Source organism: Lithobates pipiens, unplaced genomic scaffold (genome assembly GCF_037356315.1).
Source record: "Lithobates pipiens isolate NorthernLeopardFrog02 unplaced genomic scaffold, aLitPip1_a1.2 Scaffold_27, whole genome shotgun sequence".
NCBI lineage: Eukaryota > Metazoa > Chordata > Amphibia > Anura > Ranidae > Lithobates > Lithobates pipiens.
This window is the reverse complement of record NW_027507788.1, coordinates 17,945,996-17,970,419: the sequence shown is the minus strand read 5'-3', so window position 1 is coordinate 17,970,419 and position 24,424 is coordinate 17,945,996. Positions and strand designations below refer to the sequence as shown.

Here is a 24,424-nt window from a genome sequence, read left to right as displayed (position 1 = left end):
GATGTCCCCCCCGCACTGTGAGCGGCTCGTCCTCCGCTTGATGTATCACGGAGCCGGTCTCCATTCCCTGCGAGCGTTGCGACGCACGGGGACGGAGAACAGCGCCAAATTCAAAAAGTGAAACACACACATTACATACAGTATAATGTAATCTTACAGATTACATTGCTGTATGTAATAATTTCACATCCCCTTTGTCCCTAGTGGTCTGCCCAGTGTCCTGCATGCAGATTTATATTATAAAAACTGTTCTTTATGCCTGGAAACTGGAGATTGTCCATAGCAACCAAAACTGTCCCTGTACATCAAAAATTATTTTAGACCAGCTAGAAAACAGCGATAATAAATTAGAATCACTCTCAGAATTGAGCGACATCGATTTGTGGGGAGATCCGTCATCAAATACTGAAAAGTTTTTCTTTCTGTGTTTTTGGTTTGATTACATTATTGAATAATTTTTATTATTGTTATATTATTATTTGGCATAATTATTTATAGTTATTTATTATATTATAATTTATGATTTCATTTTTCAAACTTTATCATACCCAGGATGTCTGCTAGACTCTGGTTTGGACAGATTTAAATGAGTAATTCCTAAGAATTACAGGACTACAATATAAAACACCATAATTTTAATTCAAATTAATTGTACCGCTTTCAGCACCTAAAATCTGAAATATTCATACCGCCAGGGAGGTTAAGGTTGTAAAACCTTCCGGAGCTGAAGTGGTTAAAGTGAAATGCGTACATTGTTGTCAACAGCCCTGAGGTTTTCAAATTGCTGTAAATCAGTTTATTTCTCTTCTCTCTTTCTATTAAACAGGAAATGTGCTCACTTCAGTAAATCCCAGAAAGCTATAACTTCTGCAAATTGTGTGCTCAGTACATTTGAACTGTAATCATTTGTAGTCGGTAGATCTCTTTTCTGAGATCGAATATCCAGAAGAGTTGACAAGCTGAGCAAGTAAGTGATATATAATGATAAGCTGATAACAATTGTAGAATAACAATGGTATACAATAATAATGGTATTACTTTATTGCCTGGTTTTCCATTTTACCTTTTCTCTTGTTTTCAATGCTCCTTGTTATTTATGTTGTTGTTTTGTAGAAGCTGGTGATGATTAGCATTTTCAAGATGAATCACAGCTATACAAAGACCAGAAATGGTTTATCCGTAGTTTATCCATAGCTCCCAACTGTCCCTGATTTTGAGGGACTGTCCCTGATTTAGAACCAAGTCCCTCTTTCCTCCTCATTTGCCCCTCATTTTGATCTGATCTATATAGTTGCATATACTGTAAAATTCACTATTTATACACTATTTAAAAAAAAAAAATTCCCAGTAATAAACTTTTCTTCCAATTTCTACATTTCTGCATTTGTAAATGTCAAAAACCAGTATAAAGTAATAGTAGTGGTAAAAAAAAAAACACTTTAAGAGATTTTTTTGTTGTATAATTCTCCTTTAAGGCTGGCATGGTGTGTCCTATGCCTACATAATTTTGGTAATAGGTGTCCCTCCTTCCCATCTTAAAAAGTTGGGCGGTATGGTTAATTTATTATTATTATAGTATATGAGGAATGCATACTTCTAATAATGACTTGGCATTGATGTTAGGCTTGTGCAATTCGTTTCTTAACTAATCGATATTCGGCCGAATTTTTCATCTTTCGGACATTCGGATGAATGTCCGAATAAAAAAAATAACGAATTACAACGAATACGAAAGAAATATAACGAATAAAATGATTCGGTAATTCTTTAAAGATCTAATGAAACAAAAGGTCAGCTCAAAGTAAATATTATAGTCCAATCAGCTAATTCATTTTTTGCCTGAGGATGGATTACTGGCAAAGTACATTCCTGAGAACTGAGTTAGAAGGGTGTTGTATTGTATTTGAGCCGAAGTACTAAATTATTTCAACATGATTTGAAATTATTTCAACCGCATTCGAAATTATTTCAACATGATTCGACATTATTTCAACTGCAATCGAAATGATTTCAACATGATTCGACATTATTTCAACCGCATTCGAAAATATTTTGTGACCCGAATTTGGATATGTTGTAGTGCTAGTACTATTGTGTTTGCATACCAAATTTAGAGTTTCTAGCACCAAGTGATCCCGAGATACGTGGCCCCAAATTCGGGTCACAAAATGTCAAGCACTTTTCTGCAGCAGAGAATGACATTTTGCGACCCGAATTTGGGGCCACATATCTCGGGGTCACTTATAGCTAGAAACCCCGAATGCAAACACAATAGTACTAGCACTACAACATATCCAAATTTGGAGTTTGTAGCACCACGTGACCCCGAGATACATGGCCCTAAATTCGGGTCACAAAATATTTTCGAATGCGGTTGAAATAATTTCGAATCATGTTGAAATCATTTCGAATGTGGTTGAAATAATATCGAATCACGTTGAAATCATTTCGAATGCGGTTGAAATAATTTCGAATCACGTTGAAATCATTTCGAATGCGGTTGAAATAATATCGAATCACGTTGAAATCATTTCGAATGCGGTTGAAATAATATCGAATCATGTTGAAATCATTTCGAATGTGGGCGATTTTTCGAATTCGGTAGAAAACTAAACGAAATCCAAAAACGAATTTAATTCTTAGGAATAACGCTCTTAAATCTGTTCAAACCAGAGTCTAGCAGACATCCCGGGTATGATAAAGTTTATAATATAATAAAGAATAATAAAATTTATTCAATAATGTAATAAAATCCTAAAACACTGAAAAATTGACACTTTTTGGTTGCTATGGACAATCTCCAAATTCCAGGCAGTAAAAAACAGTATTTATAATATAAAAGTGTATGCAGGGCATTGCACAAACCACTAGGGACAAAGGGGGTGTGTATTTTTTAATACAGCACTGTAATCTGTAAGATTACAGTGCTGTGTGTGTTTTGTGTGTTTTAACTTTTTTGAATTTGCCGCCGTTCTCCGCTCCCGTGCGCCGTAACGTCGCAGGGAACGGAGCTGGGCGGCATTCGGCACTGTGAATCGAGCGGAGGACAGCTCGATCGCACAGCGCGGCGGACATCGCTGGATCCAGGGGACAAGGTGAGTAACGATCCCTGTGTCCTCCCCTGCATCGAGCGAAGCCATCCCGAGTCTGGCTCGGGGTTACCGCTCCTATCAGTATATTCCTACCCCGAGCCAGACTCGGGATTACCGCTAGAGGGGTTAAAGTGGAAGTAAGCCCTCCTATCATTTTCAGCCAAGGAAGCTGCCATCTTGACCTCTGTTTAATCTTCAACTGCCATGTTGTTGCACATGTGATCAGTTAGGACACCAGGTATTGGATGGTTTAACAGTTTGGTTGAGAGCACAACCAATGTGACAGTTACATTTCTGGCATGCCGGGAATGTAATTGTTTTTTGAAACTATTAATTTAATGGGTTTACGTCCGATATAACTGATGTTTTTTATGAAAAGCTGTGATACAAGCATTCGTTTGTGAGTATATTACCTACCTCTGTTTATTTTATTAAAGAAGTATACTGAGGATAATGCCCCCTCTGTTTTGTTCTATGTTTGCAGTAAAATTAGACTTCCCCAGTCTTTGGAGGGCAGCAAGGTGTGTTATATCCGGAAAAACCAGGATGAGAGTCTAGGATTGCATCTGGGACCACCAGTAAGTGCAGGAGATTGAGTGTTTTCCAAAATGTATTTAATAAGATTGGACTTCAAGGAAACAACTACATGCATACATGCATAGTCATATAGTCATAGTTCATATGCCAATAGGTTTGTATTTATGTCCATGTAGTCGTGCTATGTCATGCAGCCCTTACTGACAGGGCAGGAGTTGTGATTTTTCTCCTCTAGACAAACATAACAAATTGACAGTGCACAGGACCTTTACATGTAGCTGCATTCATTAAGGTTCCACAATAAGTGAACAGCAAGATGCTCGTTATGAGGCTTGTTGTGCCCACTACTCCAAGTGGTTCTTTCAGTAGTTGGGACCATCAGGTGTCTTCCCTCTCCCATATACATGGGTAATATTAGGGGGTCTAGCGCTTGGTTCTTCGGTTGATTTTTCTGCTCTGCAGAACTCAAGGAAAAAAAAAAAGATTGTAGTAGGGAAAAAAGATATATAGTGGTTCCCCTCCCCACTGCAAGAGCAACTGCTCATTATGCCTCAGGGATGATTATTAGGGTAATATACTGACCTTATGTCATGGTTATGCAGTGATCTTCCTGTGTTTGCTTACCTCCCCTCATGTCTTCAGGCTAAGAGGCCAGCCACTTCCACCTGGTGGTTTTTATAACCTCTCCTCTAAGCATGGCTCCACCCCAGGCCCTATCAGGGAGCCCTATATTAACCTGTGCACTGCAGGCCATCAGTGCTGATCAACCATTGTGTATTCCTTTGTGTGTTGGTGTCCTGTTTCCTGCCGTGTGCTCTTCTACTGTTTTCCGTTGCCGACTTTGGCGTGTTTTGACTATGCCTGTTTGCCTGTGATCCTGACCTTTTGGCATGTCCCCGACTATTCTTGTCTGCTTTTGGCCCCGACCTTGGCTTTGTCCCTCACCATCCTTATAGTCCTGTTGCCTACTGTGGGTGTGAGCTGGGGGACCCTGAGGGTCGCGACCTGGAGCCAGTTGCAGCCAAGTCCATCCTCACCACCAGAGGCGCTGGTGAACACCTGCTGGCTCTTAGACTCCACACCCCAGGAAATCTTACGCTCTAACCCCAGTGGGATCTGTCCCCCGTCTGCAGCAGTCAGCCGTAGGGTCCACAACCTTGCGGTGCACTCCTGATCCTACGGTGTGCATCTGTCACCTCGCCTCAAGGTGACTTGACACCTTATATCTTGCACCCTTAGGTTCTTCATATTTTGTGTGCCTGATCTCGGGAAGCTTCTGGTCACAGCTATCTGACGTCATCCCTAACAATGCAGGACCAGCAGTCCTGCATTGTACAGGAGATCACCGAGGCTCAGCACCTGTTCCATAGTGCTGAGCAGTGGAGAAGACCATTGTCTTCAGAGGGAGCATGCAATAAAGTAAATATATCACCTTCCCCATCTTCCCCAAGTGAAAATGAGCAGTTACCCTTGCAGTTGGGAGAGGGGAACCACTGCATAGTTAAAACTTTTTTCCCTGGAGTTCAGCTTTTGGTAACACCTACAGGGCTAAAGCACGAAAAATGAGGAGAAATGTTCTGAATATTTTTTTTTTATATTTTTTTGCCTTGACATCAACTTTTAAATATTAGTTTCCATTCAGAGCAAAGTATATGTATCTATGCCTCCCAGCCCCTTGATACGCAATCCCCCACCAGTCCTTCCACTAACTCATCTGTTTCAAAATATTCAGTGCTATCAGGTGTAGGAGAAAATGTGTGACACAAAATATTCAGTGCCAGTGGCGTCGCTAGGGAGTGGCATTTGGGGCTATAGCCCCAAATCTGGGGCCCATAGCCCAGAGTCTTTCAGAGATGGCCGTGGCCCCTCTTCAGCCAGGCCGTGAGTGCAGAGGGCAGCACTGAAGAGTGGACAGGCAGCACGGGAGAGCTGGGCGGGCGAGAGAGCAGAGAGATGACATCTCTCACCTCCTGCCCTGCATCACTGCTGTACCGCTTTCAATGTGCAGCCATGGACAGCAGAGAGATTACATCATCTCTCACTGCCCGCCCTCTCTCTGGTGACCCTGATGTAAGGAGCAGCTCTCTGGGGACCCTGATGTAAGTGGGGAGGCTCTCTGGGGACCCGGACGTAAGAGGCGCTCTCTAGGGACCCTGATGAAAGGAAGGGGCTCTCTGGGGACCCTGATGTAAGGAAAGTGCTCTCTGGGGACTGTGATGTAAGGAGGGGCTCTCTGGGGACCTTGATGTAAGGGGGAGGCTCTCTGGGGACCCTGATGTAAGGGGGGGCTCTCTGGGGACCCTGGTGCAAGGGGGGGCTCTCTGGGGACCCTGGTGCAAGGGGGGCTCTCTGGGGACCCTGGTGCAAGGGGGGCTCTCTGGGGACCCTGATGCAAGGGGGGGCTCTCTGGGGACCCTGATGCAAGGGGGGGCTCTCTGGGGACCCTGATGCAAGGGGGGGGCTCTCTGGGGACCCTGATGCAAGGGGGGGCTCTCTGGGGACCCTGATGCAAGGGGGGGCTCTCTGGGGACCCTGATGCAAGGGGGGCTCTCTGGGGACCCTAATGCAAGGGGGGGCTCTGGGGACCCTGATGCAAGGGGGGCTCTCTGGGGACCCTGGTTTAAATAGGGGCTCTCTGGGAACTCTGATGTAAGGAGGGGCTCTCTGGGGAGAAAGAATGTGTGACCTATTCCTATGAGACAACATTCATATCTAAAGGTCAATCGCCAGTCCTATTTTTTAACACCATGCAAACACAGTACCATAAAGCCTCATTGACTTTATTGTACCTTGGATATTCATCTGTATTAAAACTCTGATTAACACATTAAAAAACAAACTCTAAGTAAATGAAATAACATAGCCTTTCTTTGCAGATCCTTTTGGTTTATTTCAGTTTCAAATTAAAGTGTACCGTATATACAATTTTTACCGTTGCACCGATGATTGAAAGTTGCCACTGACCAGCACAGAATGGGTATCACAAAGAAGATTCTGCTACTTACAATTTTTAAAGGTAAACTAGATTCATGTTTTTAGAATACTTTAAAAAATATGCACTATAAAAATAAAATGTAATATATATTTTCACGTCGGGCAGGACTTGTGTGTCAGAGATGGGAGTTTCCTACAGAAGTTGTTGGATTGATTGGATCCTGTGTGGAGATTCCCTGTACATTCCACCCTCGTGAGAATTCTGGGACATCCGGTACTGTTTGGTTTTTATATCGTGAGAATTCTGGGACATCCAGTACTGTTTGGTTTTTATATCGTGAGAATTCTCTGAAACCCACTTTTTTAAACCGAAGAAGACATTCTCAAATTTTTAACAGTCAAGGAAATTCTTCAACATTAATGGATTACACAGACAGAACCTCGCTAGTACCTGGGAGGAATAGCTGTTCATTGAAGATAGACCCCGTGAGAAGAGATGATGGTGGAAAATTCTACCCAGGAATAGCAGAAGATCTGGAGACAAGTGCCTGGTCAAAACAAGGAAGAATGACTCTACAGCTTCATGTCACAGGTAAAAACTTCTTTATGGTGGTAATGAGCAGGCTCGGGTTTATGGAAAGGCCACACAAACCACGGTCTATGGTCCTGCAGTGATCAGGGGAAGGGGCTGTAGATAGGTATCTCACTTGTGGCCAAAGGCTAGCTATCTATCTGTACAGTATCTCACAAAAGTGAGTACACCCTTCACATTTTTGAAAATATTTTATTATATCTTTTCATGTGATAACACTGAAGAAATTACACTTTGCTACAATGTAAAGTAGTGAGTGTACAGCTTGTATAACAGTGTAAATTTGCTGTCCGCTCAAAGTAACTCAACACACAGCCATTAATGTCTAAACCACTGGCAACAAAAGTGAGTACACTCCTAAGTGAAAATGTCCAAATTGGACCCAATTAGCCATTTTTCCTTCCCAGTGTCATGTAACTCATTAGTGTTACAAGGTCTCAGGTGTAAATGGGGAGCAGGTGTATTCAATTTGGTGTTATCACTCTCACTCTCTCATACTGGTCACTTCAAGTTCAACATGGCACCTCATGGTAAAGAACTCTCTGAGGATCTGAAAAAAATTATTGTTGCTCTACATAAAGATGGCCTAGGCTATAAGAAGATTGCCAAGACCCGGAAACTGAGCTGCAGCATGGTGGCCAAGACCATACAGCCGTTTAGCTGGAGAGATTCCACTCAGAACAGGCCTCGCCATGGTCGACCAAAGAAGTTGAGTGCACGTGCTCAGCATCATATCCAGAGGTTGTCTTTGGGAAATAGACATATAAGTGCTGCCAGCATTGCTGCAGAGGTTGAAGGGGTGGACGGTCAACTTGTCAGCGCTCAGACCATACGCCGCACACTGCATCAAATTAGTCTGCATGGCTGTCGTCCCAGAAGGAAGCCTCTTCTAAAGATAATGCACAAGAAAGCCGGCAAAAGGTTACTAAAGACAAGCAGACTAAGAACATGGATTACTGGAACCATGTCCTGTGGTCTGATGAGACCAAGATAAACTTATTTGGTTCAGATGGTGTCAAGCGTGTGTGGGGGCAACCAGGTGAGGAGTACAAAGACAAGTGTGTCTTGCCTACAGTCAAGCATGGTGGTGGGAGTGTCATGGTCTGGGGCTACCAGAGTGCTGTCGGCGCTGGGGAGCTACAGTTCATTGAGGGAACCATGAATGCCAACATGTACATGTGACATAAAGGAAAATGAGAACCGGTGCAAATAAAATAACTTTAAAATGTTCTAATGCCACACCAAAAATTAGTAATAAGACATGAAAAATAATGATTGAGGGTGCAAGTAGAACATATGCCAAATCCAATATTAAAGTGCATAAGTGTCAACAATCCAAACTAAAACTAAATCCAAACATATATTTTTTGCTTTTAGTTTGAATTGTTGACACTTATGCACTTTAATATTGGATTTAGCATATGTTGTACTTGCACCCTCAATCATTATTTTTTATGTACTGTGACATACTGAAGCAGAGCATGATCCACTCCCTTCGGAGACTGGACCACAGGGCAGTATTCCAACATGATAACGACCCCAAACACACCTCCAAGATGACCACTCCCTTGCGAAAGAAGTTGAGGGTAAAGGTGATGAACTGACCAAGCATGTCTCCAGACCTAAAGCCTATTGAGCTTCTGTGGGGCATCATCAAACAAGAAGGTGGAGGAGCGCAATGTCTCCAACATCCATCAGCTCTGTGATGTCATCATGGAGGAGTGGAAGCGGACTCCAGTGGCAACCTGTGAAGCTCTGGTGAACTCCATGCCTAAGAGGGTTAAGGCAGTGCTGGAAAATAATGGTGGCCACACAAAATATTGACAATTTCTGCAAAATTTGGACATTTTTACTTGGAGGAAAATTTGGACATTTTCACTTAGGGGTGTACTCACTTTTGTTGCCAGCAGTTTAGACATTAATGGCTGTGTGTTGAGTTATTTTGAGCGGACAGAACATTTACACTGTTATACAAGCTGTACACTCACTACTTTACATTGTAGACAAGTGTCATTTCTTCAGAGTTGTCGCATAAAAAAATATAATTAAATTTTTACAAAAATATGAGGGGTGCACTCATTTTTGTGAGATACTGTATATACACTGTATATCAGCCCTCAAAATAAGGTGAGGGCAAGTGTGGAGCCGCATGGGGGGTTGACTTAATGGGAGCCAACTCTCCTTCCAGCCTTTGCCCCCTGTCATTTTCTTAGCAGGGCTTGGCATACAGTGGAAGTCAGCAAAGAATTAGATGAGGTGGGGGTGGGGTGGGAGCAAGGACTGGAAAGGGGTTGGGCGGGAGCCGCAACCAATCACCAGCTTGTTAATAGGAAACTTTAACTTGGACAGCTCCCGCTCCCCTGACCAGTGCTGTGCTCCACTGTAAGTCTCTCTGAATCCTAAATCAGTGAAAGTGTCATTCATTGGTTATAATTTTTTTAATGCTATATTTAAGATAAAATATTTACTTAACAAGGCAGTAATGATGTATATAGTGCTTATAGTAGCCAATCATATGTTATCCTTATTTAATTTATCACAGTCAGATCCTAGAGGCGATTCAGTTCGCATTGTGTGCTATACAAGTATTTCATTCATTCCTTCATTCAATGAAACATGCTTTATGTTAATATTGTTAACGTTGTTGTTAAATATTTTTATTATTACTTAATACTGCATAAAACATTTAACAGTGTATTTTCGTGAGATATGAGATGCTAGGCATGAATCTATCCATTGCATATAGGGGGTGGTGTGGAGAGAGGGGGCTGTGCCCAGGTGCCCCTAAGGGATGGACCGCAGCTCAAATGATAAAAAACTATTACTGAATATTTGTAAATTAAACCTAATGTGAGCAAAAGTTTTAAAAATATATTATGGAAGACCAATGAAGACTTGGCGGAGCAGTAAAGCCAGATAGAATGAGTTCAGGTGTGTTTGGATACTCGTCACGATACAATCCGGGCAGAAAACTGTTATTGCAGATCGGCAATCATAAGCGGCCCCGCCCCTATGTGTATACATGCCCCTTTTATATATATATGGCTTTGGGGTAGGGAATGCCTTGGCCACTTATTATTGGTGGTCTGCAGTGACATCTTCCCGACTAGTAATTAAGTCAGGAAGGAGGTTCCGGTATTTTTGTAAGTTACTTTCTATACTTTGGATAATTTGAACGGAAAGTTAGGCCGCGTACACACGAGCCGGATGTCCAACCAGAAAACTCAGACAGAATCTTTTCATCGTATATTCCGATCGTGTGTGGGCCTCATCTGACTTTTTTTTTCCGAAAATTCTGACGGACCTAGAAATAGAACATGTTTTAAATATTTCCGACGGAGCCAATTCCTATCCGGAGAACCGCTCGTCTGTATGCTGTTCCGACAGAACAAAAACAAAGCATGTTCTGATGCAAGTACGAGACGGAAGCTATTGGCTACTGGCTATTGAACTTACTTTTTCTAGTCCTGCCATACGTGCTGTACGTCACCGCGTTCTTGGCGATCGGACTTTGGTGTGATCGTGTGTAGGCAAGACAGTTTCAGCGGAACTCCGACAGAAAAAACTTAAGAGTTTATTCCGACGGGAAAACCGGTCATGTGTACACGGCATAAGTCTGTCATACTCTTTAGCAATGCCATCACTTTAGGAACTTAACTGTATTGTTTTACAGATACTCCAAGCATACTGGAACTTACTAGAAGTGCAGAAATGGTTGAAGGACGTCGTGAAATTGTTTCATGCTCTGTAGAACACACATGTGGCTCCAATCCACCTTCTCTAAAGTGGAACAAACCTGGCCAAACCATCAGACGAACATCTGAAGACCTATCTGGAGGAAAATGGAAAGAAATATTAATGAAGATATACATTCCTTCACACAAGGATGACAGAACACAAATACAGTGCACAGCAACTTATCATAATGGAGAAACATCACACAATGCAACAACCTTGAACATCAAATGTATGTATTATAGTCAATTAAAACTTGGCTTTAAGAAGACATTTTCCAGTTAATGAACCCCACACTCTTGAGCCCCACACGTTTAGCAAGAAAAACAGAAACAGCTGATTTTCAAAGCTTAGCTAGAGGCATATTCACTAATAAAAAGTGAAAATGACTTTCTCCAAACCTTCACTGAGGGTGAATCAATCACTATTGTTTAACCACTTCCCGAATGCCTCACGCAGATATACTGGGGCAGAAGGGCACGTACAGGCAGATTAACGTACCTGTATATATATTGCCCTTTAAGAGCTTGTGGGCATGCGTGCCCCCGCTGGGAGCTCTGTGACCGGGATTGCGGGTCCCGCGTACTCGATATTGAGCATCTGTGGGGCATCCTCAAATGGAAGGTGGAGGAGTGCAAGGTCTCTAACATCCACCAGCTCTGTGATGTCATCATGGAGGAGGGGAAGAGGACTCCAGTGGCAACCTGTGAAGCTCTGGTGGACTCCATGCCCAAGAGGGTTAAGGCAGTGCTGGAAAATAATGGTGGCCACACAAATTATTGACACTTTGGGCCCAATTTGGACATTTTCACTTAGGGGTGTACTCACTTTTGTTGTTAGCGGTTTAGACATTAATGGCTGTGTGTTGAGTTATTTTGAAGGGACAGCAAATTTACACTGTTATACAAGCTGTACACTCACTACTTTACATTGTAGACAAGTGTCATTTCTTCAGTTTTGTCACATGAAAAGATAGAATAAAATATTTACAAAAAGGTGAAGGGTGTACTCACTTTTGTGAGATACTGCAATTTGGTACAAGTAAAAAATAACGAGGTCTGACACTTTTCTGAAACATATTAAAAGCATGCTTGTTCCGGGTCTGTGATTTAAACATACTTGTGGAACTTTAGCCAGAAAAGTAAGACCTGCTCGAACACATCAGGCTGGCCCCTTTTGCAGGTATAGCTACATTAGAAATAAGTGCTGCCTATACTGTTTAAAATCCAGTAATACACTGTCTCACCCTGCTCTGTACAGTTGCTCTCCATTTTTAGGCACTGCTTAACTAGTTACGGACCACCCTCCGCAGTTGTACTGCAGCAAGATGGCTCCCCTGCACAAATCGCCGTCATTGTACGTCGGGCTTCTGTTCTCCTCATGGCACGTCTAGGGGATGTCCCGTGGTAAATAGCCCAGCAACTTGAAACTGACAACAGATCCACTTGAATGGATTTTACTGTATTTGCAAAACTCAGTCAATTGAACTTTCAACTTGGGATCAGAGGGTTGGGAAGGAAGTTCAGGTACTCTTAGGCCTCACACACACGGACGTTATAAAAATTGGCCTGTTAAGCTAGTTACAACATCGGGAAAAAAATCTGCGTTAAAAATGCAATTTTATTAGCGTTTTGCTCTGGTGTCAATGCGCGTTTAACAGCGATTGTAAGTGTTAACGCTAAGGCGTGTTTTTTTTCCCAAAAATATCCCATCACATTATAAAAAATTTTACAGCTCAAAAACGCAAAAAAAGTCGGTATAGCGTTAATGCGCGTTTTTGCGCGTTAGCGTCAAAACTGCTCTAATGCTGGAGCCTCTGAAGGTGCTGGTCCTTGGTTTTTTTTGGAGCTTAAAAACGGCCATGCCTGTTACAGCTCAAAAACGCCATGGTGTGTATGAGCCCATTGAATAACATGGAGTTGCCTTCTTAAGCAGCAAAAAAAGCTAAAAAAAAGCTGCTGTAAAAACATCCGTGTGTATGAGGCCTTAGTGTCAAAGTCAAAAAAACTTTGAAGAACTTGCTTACTTTGACTTCATCCAGAGAATAGCCATTCGCAGCTGGATGGTCGCTCAGGTTGGACAGTGCCTCTCTCACAAGGCCTAGCAGCCAACAAGGTGCTTACTCAGAAACAAGTCTCTGCCACAGACGTTGTTGTAGAACGTACAAAATAATGTCTCTGCCACAGACGTTGTTGTAGAACATGTAGGGAAACTAAACTTGAAACGCTTGTAGGATTCATGGATCTTTCAGCCTGCATGGTGATATCCACAAGACCGGATTCTCTTGGATACTTCAGCCCTTCCAGGCTTCTGTTAAGAAAACCAACCTCATATGTGGTGTTCTTCTACAGAGTCCTACCCTGGCATGCTTGAAGTACTCTGGGTCTCTCCCGAACCAGAGACGGCACCTAACCACCTCAGAATCCTCCTTTAGTTTCCTTGCCTCGGGCTAGCCAGCCCCGAGGCATTAAAGTCGGGTGGATCCGCACCCACGGCCATAGCCTTCCTGGCGGCTGGTCAGGAGGACCAGGACCATGAAGTCAGCACATCATGCTAAACCGGAACCCCAAACCACGTGATGTCTGCATCTTAAATACCCTCTCCCAGAGGGCACAGTGAGAGGGCCACTCCCACTGACCTGGCTCTGAAAGAAGAGAGTAACTTAAGCACCTAACCAGACCATAGTTCCACGCCTGCCACAAGAGACAGTGCCTCCTGTGGCCAGGCTGAACATCTCACAATCCAGTCAGACTGATGCAGAGGTCCAATTTAGACAAATAAACCCAAACCAAACTGCAGTTTAGGCATAGTTTAACGTTGAAAAACGCATAGCGCGTGCTTTTCAGGAGCCGCCGCTACAGTAGCATGTTTATTAATGTGGAATGCCTGTTCCTTGCTAAAGAACATTATTTTTTTAAGTTGTTATGGGTAATGATCAGCCTTAAGTGAGACACAGCAAGCCTAGCATTTTCACAAGGAGACCTACAATGGTTACCTGCATACTTCCCCCATGACAGAGTCACTTTAGGGGCCTGAGAGATATGGGAGGTCAGCATGTCATCAACAAGAAAGAAAACAGAAATAATGGTTTCAAGTGGAATTGTTCTTTTCAGCAAAAAATGTTCTTTTCTTTACCAGATGCACCAAAAGACGTGATGATCAGCTTACCCAAATACAAGGAGTTTTTAGAGGGTAGTGATGTGGTTTTAATATGCTTCTGCAGATCTAACCCTCCTCCATACAGATATGAATGGTACCACACTAATAGCAACGTTAAATTAAGACTTGAAAATAAGAGAATCGTAGTACGAAATGTCACCAAAGACATGGAACCCTATTCTTGTACTGCAATAAATACTGTTGGGAGAGGAGAATCACCACCAACAGAGATTCCTATGCAATGTATGTATATCTTACTCAGAAGTTATAGAGACAAACCTTTAGTTTGTAATATATTATTTTACAACAGATTTTATGTATGTTATAGATGCTGCTACTGGAGTTCAAGTCGTTGCGCTTCACCCACGAGAGGGAGCCACTGAGCTAAAGTGCACTTTTGTGAGTTGCAGGCCCACTGTGACCCATTACACCTGGATGAAGGATGGAAATGTCCTAATTAATAAAACTAATCAGACCCTGGTATTAGACAGCAATGAAGACAGATCTGGCTCATACTCTTGTATTGCTCACAACTTAGTTGGAAGCTCCACCTCCGCAGAGATGGATTTTGCAGGTCAGATATACAATTCTATTTTCTTGTATATACTTCTAAGAAAACTCATTTCGTTTTTCCAGGAAGATATTTTTGTCCCTAAGTGCATAAAAATGTATGTTTTCTTTCAGGGCTCATACTAGTAATTCTGTCCTGAAATAAAAAGCATCCGTCTACCCTAGGCTTATTGCCCTAGCCCACTAGCCACGGACAGGGTTACTAAGCAAAGTAGAATAAATACTCACCTACAGCCATTATTATTATTATTATACAGGTTTTATATGGCGCCAACAGTTTGCGCAGCGCTTAACAAAATAAAGGCAGACATTACAGTTGCATTACAATTTGGTATCAGAGGGCCCCGCTTCTTAGAGCTTACAATCTAAAAATGAAGTGTCAATTGATACAAAAGGTAATAGCTGTGGGGAGATGAGCTGATGGATGAAGTGAAACAGTGTTAGAAGCAGGATAGGCTTCTTTAAAGAGAAGGGTTTTCAGGGATCGTCTAAAGATGGATAGATTAGGGGACAGTCAGACAGATTGGGATGGGGAGTTCCAAAGGATGGGAGAAGCTCTGAAGAAGTCCTGGAGGCGGATATGGGAGGAGGTGACAAGGGAGCTAGAGAGCAGGAGGTCTTGGGAGGACCAAAGAGAGCGGCTTGGTTGGTATTTTGGCACTAGGTTAGTGATGTAGGGGCAGAGTTATGGATGGCTTTGTAAATTATTGTTAGTACTTTGAATTTTATTCATTGGGTGAGTGGAAGCCAATGGAGGGATTGGCAGAGAGGGGTGGAGGACACTGAATGGTTGGTAAGGTGGATGAGTCTTGCAGCAGCATTCATTATGGACTGAAGGGGGGTAGTCTATGTAAAGGTAATCCAATGAGGAAGGAATTGCAGTCAAGGTGAGAGATAACCAGGGAGTGAATGAGAAGCTTGGTGGTGTCATTAGTTAAAAAGGGACGTATTCTGGAAATGTTGCGTGTTTAGTTGGCATTGCACAGCAAGACTTGGCACCAGTGACAGGATTTTCTGTTTTCATTATAATTACATTTATAGATGTCTTCAGGCTGCTCTCTTGATATACAGGATCTTCCTTTTGGCCTCTTTTCCGACAGTTTGGGGTTTTAGATGATACAGACAGTGGCACTGACGTGACAATGCCCGCATTGCCCTCTGAATTGTTACTTGGTGAGTGCAGGATGCCATGATAATGTATTTTCAGGGGGCAGGCCGATGATGTCCTCCACTCACAGTAGCCCCTCAGTCTTCTGGGTTGAATGATCCTGGACTTCAGACTGAAATCACCTTGTGATTGAGTAGACATATTGTAGGGAATAGCACAGCACAGTGGATGAGTATTTCAGTCAGAGATGCATTTTTATTTTAAATCAAGTTGGGGCACCACTATTAAAAACAAAAAGCCCTGGAGCTGGTCTTCCCCAAATGTGGAAGTTCCACCTATTTGCACCCACCCCCTCCTCCTCTTTAACATTTGCCACTCTTTGGGGAGAGGACGGGTACCTGGTTTTGACAGTTAACGGCTCCCACCTCCTGAATCGCGGAAGTTTGGCCCTCCTCCTTCCTCCGCAGCTTTTTGGAACACATCACAGATCTCAGAAGACTGAGGGACTATTCCTAAACCGCAGTGTGGCTTGCACATGCGCAGTGGGATACCGGCTCGTGTGAGGACAGCACTGAATTCTTGGACAGGTAAGTGTTCTTATATTAAAAGTCAGCAGCTACAGTATTTGTAGCTGCTGAATTTTAATTTTTTTTTCTTGGCGGGGGGGAGACTGGGGACCAGTTTTAGGCTGGCCTAAGGTGTGAGATGGAGCCTAAATGTATGGGTACAATTAAATGCCAGACAATTATTATTTGAAGCCATTGATGTATGAACGTGCATTACTCCGTTGTCTAGGAAAATCAAACATCTTAGATTCTTCCCTTCTAAAAGATTAGTTGGGGGTATTCCCTGCTGTCTGTAGACATATCAAATCTTCACCCAATCCAAAACTGCATTAACTGTGTGACAATCATTTTATGTCCATGGATGCCTTTACCTTGAACCTGTAATGGGCTCTTTGGCCTTTCTTGTCTTTTCTTGTATGTAATATTGCTTTTTAAATAATATTTGTACATGAGTGTTTATTGTACCTACTAACTTTCTTCTGCATAGATCGCAACACGGATAAAGACTCAACTGATATTAAAGACTATTCTAATTTGTTTCTGATTCTGGGGATTTTGGCTGGAGTCGTCTTTTTGATTGTGATTGTCTACTTCTTTATAAGGTAAGACAACCAAGGTCACCCAAGGAAGCCACAGACATTTTTTGGTCCAAGCCAGTTTTAGTTATAAGACACCTTTTGTGGCCAGTGGACCTCATGTGTGAAAAACTCTAGCAAAATGGCCTGTGTTGGCCCCTAGTAGTCTCATATTCTCATATTTTCAGGAAATAATGTCAAAAATAAGCGTTATACGGAGTTCTGACCACAAAAGTAGTCTCCCACAATCTCCTGCAGCCCAGGCTACAACTCTGGTGGTCCATAGAGCGTGAAACAAAGGTTGTTCTCAGTTGCTTGGTAGCAGGGACAGCTACAGTAAAAGCCTAGTCTGCCGGAAGCTAGACCAATGACTACCCAATCACTTTTTTTTCTTAGTAGGTCACATCAGGAGAAGGTCAACATTCCAGAATCTGCGTATCTGGAAAAATATCTATTCCAACCCCTCATATCATATAGAGCAGTAATGGCGAACCTTGGCACCCCAACTACATTTCCCATGATGCTCACCTACACTGTAGAGTGCATGAGCATCATGGGAAATGTCGTTCCAAAACATCTGGGGTGCCAAGGTTCGCCATCACTGATATAGAACATAAGAAATCAGTTTTGTGCTAAAGAGTTTTGGAGATGGTTAAAAACAATCCAATTTGGGTGTTCTTGCATTTCAATCAACATAGAGATTTATAAAACCACTTGTAGGAATAAAACACATTAATATAAAAATGTTTTAAACAGGTTTTCCGACTATTGAAAGTTTTAAGGCCAGTATCATACTATATCTTTTTTATAAATAACTTTGTAGTTTACACAAGTAATAAAAAATTTAATGTTATTGCTAAACCGTACGATTATAATTATTATGAATATTTTTTTTATTTTTTTTATTAAGGAAAAAAAAAATTAGAACTAAAGAACGTCAGGCATCATCAAGTCAAGAGGTAAGTTATTTAAGGAAACTGTAACTTATTTTTGCACATTTTATTTATTTAGTTACTATGCTCTGAGCTAAAAAATATATTTTTTAAAAATACAGTTTTTTTATTAAGTAAATATGAAATGTTGCTTATGAATATTTCATACTCTGTGGATTCAAGGGTTTGCATGTGTAATGCCGCATACACACGATCAGATTGTCCGGTGTACTTAGTCCGCCGAAGCGCATTTCAGCGGACAATTCGATCGTGTGTGGGCTTCAGCGGACTTTTCCAGCGTGAAGTCCGGCGGACTAAGAAAGTATTTTTGCACTCCAATCTTCCCGTCGGACTTGGGTTTCAGCGGACAATACGTTTGTCAGTATGCTAGTACGGCGGAATAAGAATGACGCATGCTCAGAAGCAAGTACGAAAAAGGAAGCTATTGGCTACTGGCTATTGAACTTCCTTTTTCTAGTCCCATCCTACGTGCTGTACGTCATCACGCAAGCGAACAACGGACTTTCTGTGTGTCCGTGTGTGGCCAAGTCCGTTCGGTAGAAAGTCCGCCAGACTATCCGCCGGATTGTATGTCGGACTAAGTACGCCAGACAATTCGATCGTGTGTACGCGGCATTAGTCGCCCAGTGGTTGAATGGGAAGGTTTGCAAACAAGGGTGTGCTTATATGATCGGTATTCTCTTGCCATACTGATTCTGTACAGACAAACCCCCTCAATATCACTGGATTTTTGCGAAACACCATAGATGTTGCCATAGTAAAATTTCCTGTTTTCCTAATTTTGGTTTATGACACCTAAATCTTAAGTGAATGTTTTTTTTCTTTCTCTCTTTCTTTCTGTCCCCAGAATTCTCAACAGCCTGATGCCACATATACGGATCTTATGAAAACAGAGGTTTTAAATTGTTATGATGCTCTAAAGGTAATGAAATGACCGATACATGTTAATTCATGCAAAACAAAACGCAGGTGCACCAAATAACTCAAATCGGACTCCTTGTTTAATCGTTTCAGCCCCCGGAAGGTTTTACCCCCTTCCTGACCTTGCGATTCGGCACTGCGTCGTTTTAACTGACAATTGTGCGGTCGTGTCACGTCGCACCCAAACAAAATTGACGTCTTTTTTTCCCCACAAATAGAGCTTTTCTTTAGTGGTATTTGATCACCTGCAGTTTTTATTTTTTGAGCTATATACAAAGATTGAGCAATAATTTCGAAAAAAAAAAACATTTTTTTTTACCTTTTGCTATAATAAATATCCCCCAAAAATATATAAAAAAAATTTATTTTCCTTTAGGCCGATATGTATTCTTCTATATATTTTTAGTAAAAAAAAAAAAGAAGTGTATATTGATTGGTTTGCGCAAAAGTTATAGTGTCTACAAAATAGGGGACTTTTATGAATTTTTTTTTATTAGTAATTGCGATGATCTGCGGTTTTTATCGTGACTGCGACATTATGGTGATGCATTGGACAATTTTGACACATTTTTGGGACCATTGGCATTAATACAGCGATCAATGCTATAAAATTGCATTGATTACTGTAAAAATGTCACTGGCAGTGAAGGGATGTCACTGGCAGTGAAGGGGTTAACCACTAGGAGGCTAGGGAGGGGCTAAATGTCCTATGGGCGTGTTTCTAACTGTTTGGGGGAGGGGTTATCAGTGACTATCAGGGGCTATCGCTGCTCCCGATGACAGGGAGCAGATGATCAGTGTCCTGTCACTAGGCAGAACTGGGAGATGCTTGTTTACATCGGTATCTCCCCGTTAAGTTTACATTGTATTTTTTAACATGTAAGTACCTACTCCCAAACTGTCATTTGAAGTAAAACAGATAGCCAAGTATTATTCTACACAATTATTTTTATTGTGCATTAAAAAAAAAAAAATTAGACATGCTATCTGCCAATAGAACATAACCAAAAAGTGCATTCTATGCATCCAAAAATGTAGAACATTTACCAAATTAAATCATTATTCAACCCAAAAAAAGATGTCAAAGCAATGACTCCAAGGCCAATAATAACACGTTATCTCCTCCGATTCCGCAACATGTCTGGTTGACGAACGGCCGTTCAGAAACTAACTCAAAAGCATGAACTGAAAGGCGCAAACTGAAAAGCACTAAAAGAAAAACGCGAAAAGAAAATTGCGAATCAACACTCACCAAACTTCTATTAACACGAAATTAGCAGAAGGAGCCCAAAAGGTGGCGCCAAAGAACTGAAAAAACACGTAGTGCGCCACTACGTTCGTAATTGTTGGCCAACATTTGTGTGGCCGTGTGTATGCAAGACAGGTTTGAGCCAACGCCCTTCAGACAAAATTCCACGTTTTTGTTGGCAAACAATGCGATCGTGTGTATATGGCATTACAGTTTTAGTACTAGGGAGTCATTTAATCTAATTTGTTGGTTGCCCTTTTAGAGAAGACATCAGCTTTAATCAAAAAAAAAAAATAATGTATCTCATTTTTTTTTTATTGCAGCCATCATTCCCTGTTCAACCTGCAGCTAGAAGAAGAGACTTACCTTCAGATAATCATTATGAAAACCTTCAGAGAAAATAACAACATAAACTCCTATATGAGTTATTAGCAAAATGAAACATATTCTTTAAATAGCAGAAGGGAAAAATTATTATTTGCTATGAGAAAACTCTGTTTTTTTATTTATTTTAATAAATACATTTTATTATATAACGTGATTCCATTCACATACTTTATTGAATAAAACACTCTTAATTAAAAACGCTCACAAAAGAAAAGGATAAAAAGCTCTTTGATCCCAATGCAATGATTAGTATCTCGCTCAGATAGTGTGGCTGGTGACCCCCAGCGTTTCACCACATCCACTTGCAGGGATTTCTGTGGAATACGTTATGTGGATTATGTTTGAGCTTTAGTGGAAAATTATTGTCCAGCCAAAGGTAAACATCTGGAGCTGAAAGGATTTCTTATAATGGAAAAAGGCTATGCAGACCACGCGAGTTGTGAGTTATGCCGATCAGTAAAATGAGAGGCAGCTAGTTCGGGTGAGTGTGGTGTCTTGTGGGGAATGGTGGTCCCCAACTGCACCGAGGTGGAGATAGGAAAGTTGATGCTGGAATTGCGATCTATTGTCACATATTTCACTGTATAAAGGACTCTTTATCTACTACAAACTTGTGTGGTGGCGGACTGGTTTTTATTGATCTATTTATTAAACCGTTGAAGCGCTGCCCGGGAGTGGCAGACTATTGCTCGAAAACATAATGGTATTTATATTGTTCATGGTAGCTACTCACCAATGGATGACATGACTGTTTGTCAGTAATTTTTCTTCGCCTTAGCGTGGAGGGGTTTGGGTACCATATTGCTATTTTTTTAAAGAGAAGCTATTGCAAAAAAAAAGACTTGGGACATTTAGTAGAATACCCAGTGAAAATATCCATATTATTAGGGTTTATCAATGCCCCTACAAATGACATGTCTACCATCTGGGAGATACAGACCAGAAAAAACTGAACCCGCCCATGACTGACTAAATGCCCATCAAAACAACCAAATATGACATGTTGCGTGTAACTTGATGTGAACACAAGCAACAACTTGGAACACACTGCTTACCAGAAGACGGACCTGATAAGGAACTTCCAGGAAGGTGTCTTGCACCCAAAATACTGTAAAAAGGACCAACAGTAACTGGTTCCAACGCACTACCACCTAAATATAACAGCACTAAAAAAATGTGTTAGTATATCACTACCTTAGCCATCGAACCACAAACTAGTCTATGCCTGCTTTTATTACGGGTACTTATATGGTAAACAGAAAACAAAAATATCGCGCTTGGGGAAAAACCTAAAAGCTGCAACTAAACACCATCAAATATCAAATTATGGATCAAATCAGAAAAAAAATTATACATAAAGTTGCGCTAGATGTACATGAAATCTATAGTGAAAAAAAGTAATAAAACTCAATATAGATTATATATAAAAAATAAATCGAAAAAAACACCATATAAAAAATTCAATAAAAAAAAAAAAAAGGCCTTATAACAATGAAATCCTGGTTCCAGCCAAAGAATAATGAACAGGGGAATCAATCCTTCTCAAAAGTTTGATGAGACCTTCCTGATTTTATATCACTTCCAAACTTCCAAAAAAGTTGGACTCTTACCACAATGGATGGACTCCAAACCAACGGAGTCGTTAGTGCTGGCAGACAACCCTCTGCAGGGATCACAGATGTATGCTCCGTTCCCACACACCACTGAGGGCGTGAGTACGTGCGAATCCTCCGAAGATTACTGTCACAGGCCGGAGTGTTCCGGAACAAGCCAATTGTCCTGCTTTTCCTCTCGGTCGGCATGAAGCAAAGAGGCAAGGTGGCCGTCCGATCACTGAGTTTCCGGAGTTATCCAAAGCTCTCCAATAAGCTGTCGTGTACGAAGGTTTTTCAGTAAACAAACCTGTAGTGAGACATAAAACACTCGGCCCCGAGCGAAGGGAAGGGGAAAAACAAAAGTGGACTCCGATCATGAACGTACCGTTAAACAATCGATAAATTTATTAAATTAAAAATGTAGATATACAGCAGACCAGAGGTATGACCCAAAATGGCCAGGTTATAACAATTAAAAAAGAAAAGAAAATAAAAACCGGTTAAATTAAGAACAAATATACACCCGTGCTGGGGAATATTCTAAGCGTGGTGGTGTCAGCACAAACAGCCCGACATGTTTCGTAATACCTTACGTCCTCCTGGGGCACAGGTGAAATGCTGATCCATCACTTAAATAACATTATGGCCTAACCAAGCCTCAGTTCCGTTCGGAAAAGGTCAAGGTCGACATTACGGCCGAACCAAGCCTCACTTCCGTTCGTCCGCCATTTTCTCGGAAACCAAGGGATTGAATCTAATCTACTATGGGCCAAGCCTGACTCTAAACCACGTCCCGCCGCCGGGTACTTATATGGCACCGTCAATTTACACAGTGCTTTACATATACAGTATATTGTACATTCACATCAAAATCCAAGGTCTCTAAATTAACATTCATACATACATTCATACATACACATACTAGGGCAAATTTAGTTAACCTACCAGCATGTCCTTGAAGTGAGGGAAGAAACTCCTGCAGGCACAGGGAGAACATACAAACTCCAGGCATGTAACCTACTGTATGTGATAAGGTTGGCCACCCTTATAGCCGGTACCCTGAGGCTTTGCACAATAAGCCAGAGCTAGTGGAGGAATTCTTCCATCCGGATAGAGAAGAGTCTGGGTTGGTGGAGGTTGTACCAGGGGATCCTAGAGTCTCTATCCCCTCAGAATATGTGTCTGTGAGGCCCTCCATGGTGTCAGTGCCCCCCCCCACATCTGTGGTTTCCCAGTCAGTGTCAGAAAGTGTGGTTGTCAATATTGTCTACACCTATTGTTTCTCCTAGTGTAGTGAAGGCAGTGGAGGGTGCTGGACCAGCGTGTATGGTGGTGCCAACCCCTCCTCCTCGGCGTGGCAGAAGTGCGCCTGGAGGTCGGCAAACACTGAGGGGTGGAGTGAGGGATGGATTGGATGATGGTGGAGGGGGAGGTAGGAAGGGAATGAATGCAAGGTGAGTGATGTAGAAGTTGGGGTGAATGATGTGGGGGAGGGGTTAATGGGAGGGGGGGGTTGGAACTGCATCCTGATGGCGATTAAATCTCAAAATGTTTTTTAGCCTGGATTGTGTTTAGGTTGAGGTTCGGGGTTTGTAGTCTTTTTTTTGTTGTCATTAGAATATGTTTCTTTCTATGTTATCTTGTCAGGAAACAGTTTTCTTCACTTGTTGATGTAAGCATGCTTGTTTTTGTTTAGTTGTTTATTTTTGTGTAAATAAGTTTTTATTAATGAGCTGCATGTTTTTATAATTTTTTCATAAAAAATAATTTACAAACTCCAGGCAGCTAGTGCCATGGTTGGGATTCCAATCAACAACCCTAGTGCTGCCCTATGACCATCACCACCTTATCTTCAAGAGCAGTCATTTTGAGAGTCCAATATCTCTAATCCAATCAGATATCCACGTTTTGGCTACTTTTACCCACCAGAGTACCAGCCTCTAATTACTGGGCCATTTTTCAGTGCTGTGATAGTTTGACAATTACTCAGTTGTGCACACTGTACCCAAAGGATTATTATATCTGTTTATTGAGACAGAAGATGCTTTCTTTTGGTGGTATTTAATAGCCACTGGGTTTTTTTTATTTTATTTGTCACTTTATAAAGGAAGCAAGTCAAAAATGTTCGAATAAAAATGTTTTCCCTTATCTTCTATTTTAAAATGTAGCCAATAAAATACTAGGACACTACGAACTCACCCAAAATGACCTGTTTTGGAAAGTAGACACCCTTAAAGTGATTGAAAAGTCTTGTTTTTTTGTTCAAAATAACAAACATGTTATACTTAGCTGCTCTGTGCAGTTGGTTTTGCAAAGGGCAGCCCAGATCCTCCTCTTCTCGGATCCCTAAGTGGAGCTCCTTGCCCCTCCCTCCTATTGAGCAAGCATCTTGCTATGGGGGCACCCGAGCTGAGCTGCAGCTGCGTGTATCCATTCAGACACAGAGCCGCA

General features: G+C 41.7%; 1 protein-coding gene across 1 annotated transcript; it reads left to right on the top strand.

The window, feature by feature from the left end:
* The first annotated feature begins 541 nt into the window (after positions 1 to 541).
* Positions 542 to 20,527, top strand: LOC143933601 (B-cell receptor CD22-like). The gene is made up of 11 exons (XM_077456549.1): positions 542 to 967; positions 3,577 to 3,670; positions 6,506 to 6,645; positions 6,730 to 7,155; positions 10,829 to 11,122; positions 14,029 to 14,292; positions 14,378 to 14,623; positions 16,781 to 16,895; positions 17,779 to 17,827; positions 18,669 to 18,743; positions 20,315 to 20,527. Exons 3-11 carry the CDS (start codon positions 6,603 to 6,605, stop codon positions 20,393 to 20,395), a joined length of 1,593 nt encoding a protein of 530 aa, XP_077312675.1. The 5' UTR covers positions 542 to 967; positions 3,577 to 3,670; positions 6,506 to 6,602; the 3' UTR covers positions 20,396 to 20,527.
* The last annotated feature ends 3,897 nt before the right edge of the window (positions 20,528 to 24,424 follow it).

Excerpts from the sequence above, each read along its gene's own strand:
- LOC143933601 (XM_077456549.1), top strand. The coding sequence starts at position 6,603 with ATGGGTATCACAAAGAAGATTCTGCTACTTACAATTTTTAAAG. Across the intron at positions 11,123-14,028 it reads AACAACCTTGAACATCAAAT|ATGCACCAAAAGACGTGATG; the intron begins GTATGTATTATA and ends TTTCTTTACCAG. Across the intron at positions 17,828-18,668 it reads AGGCATCATCAAGTCAAGAG|AATTCTCAACAGCCTGATGC; the intron begins GTAAGTTATTTA and ends TTCTGTCCCCAG.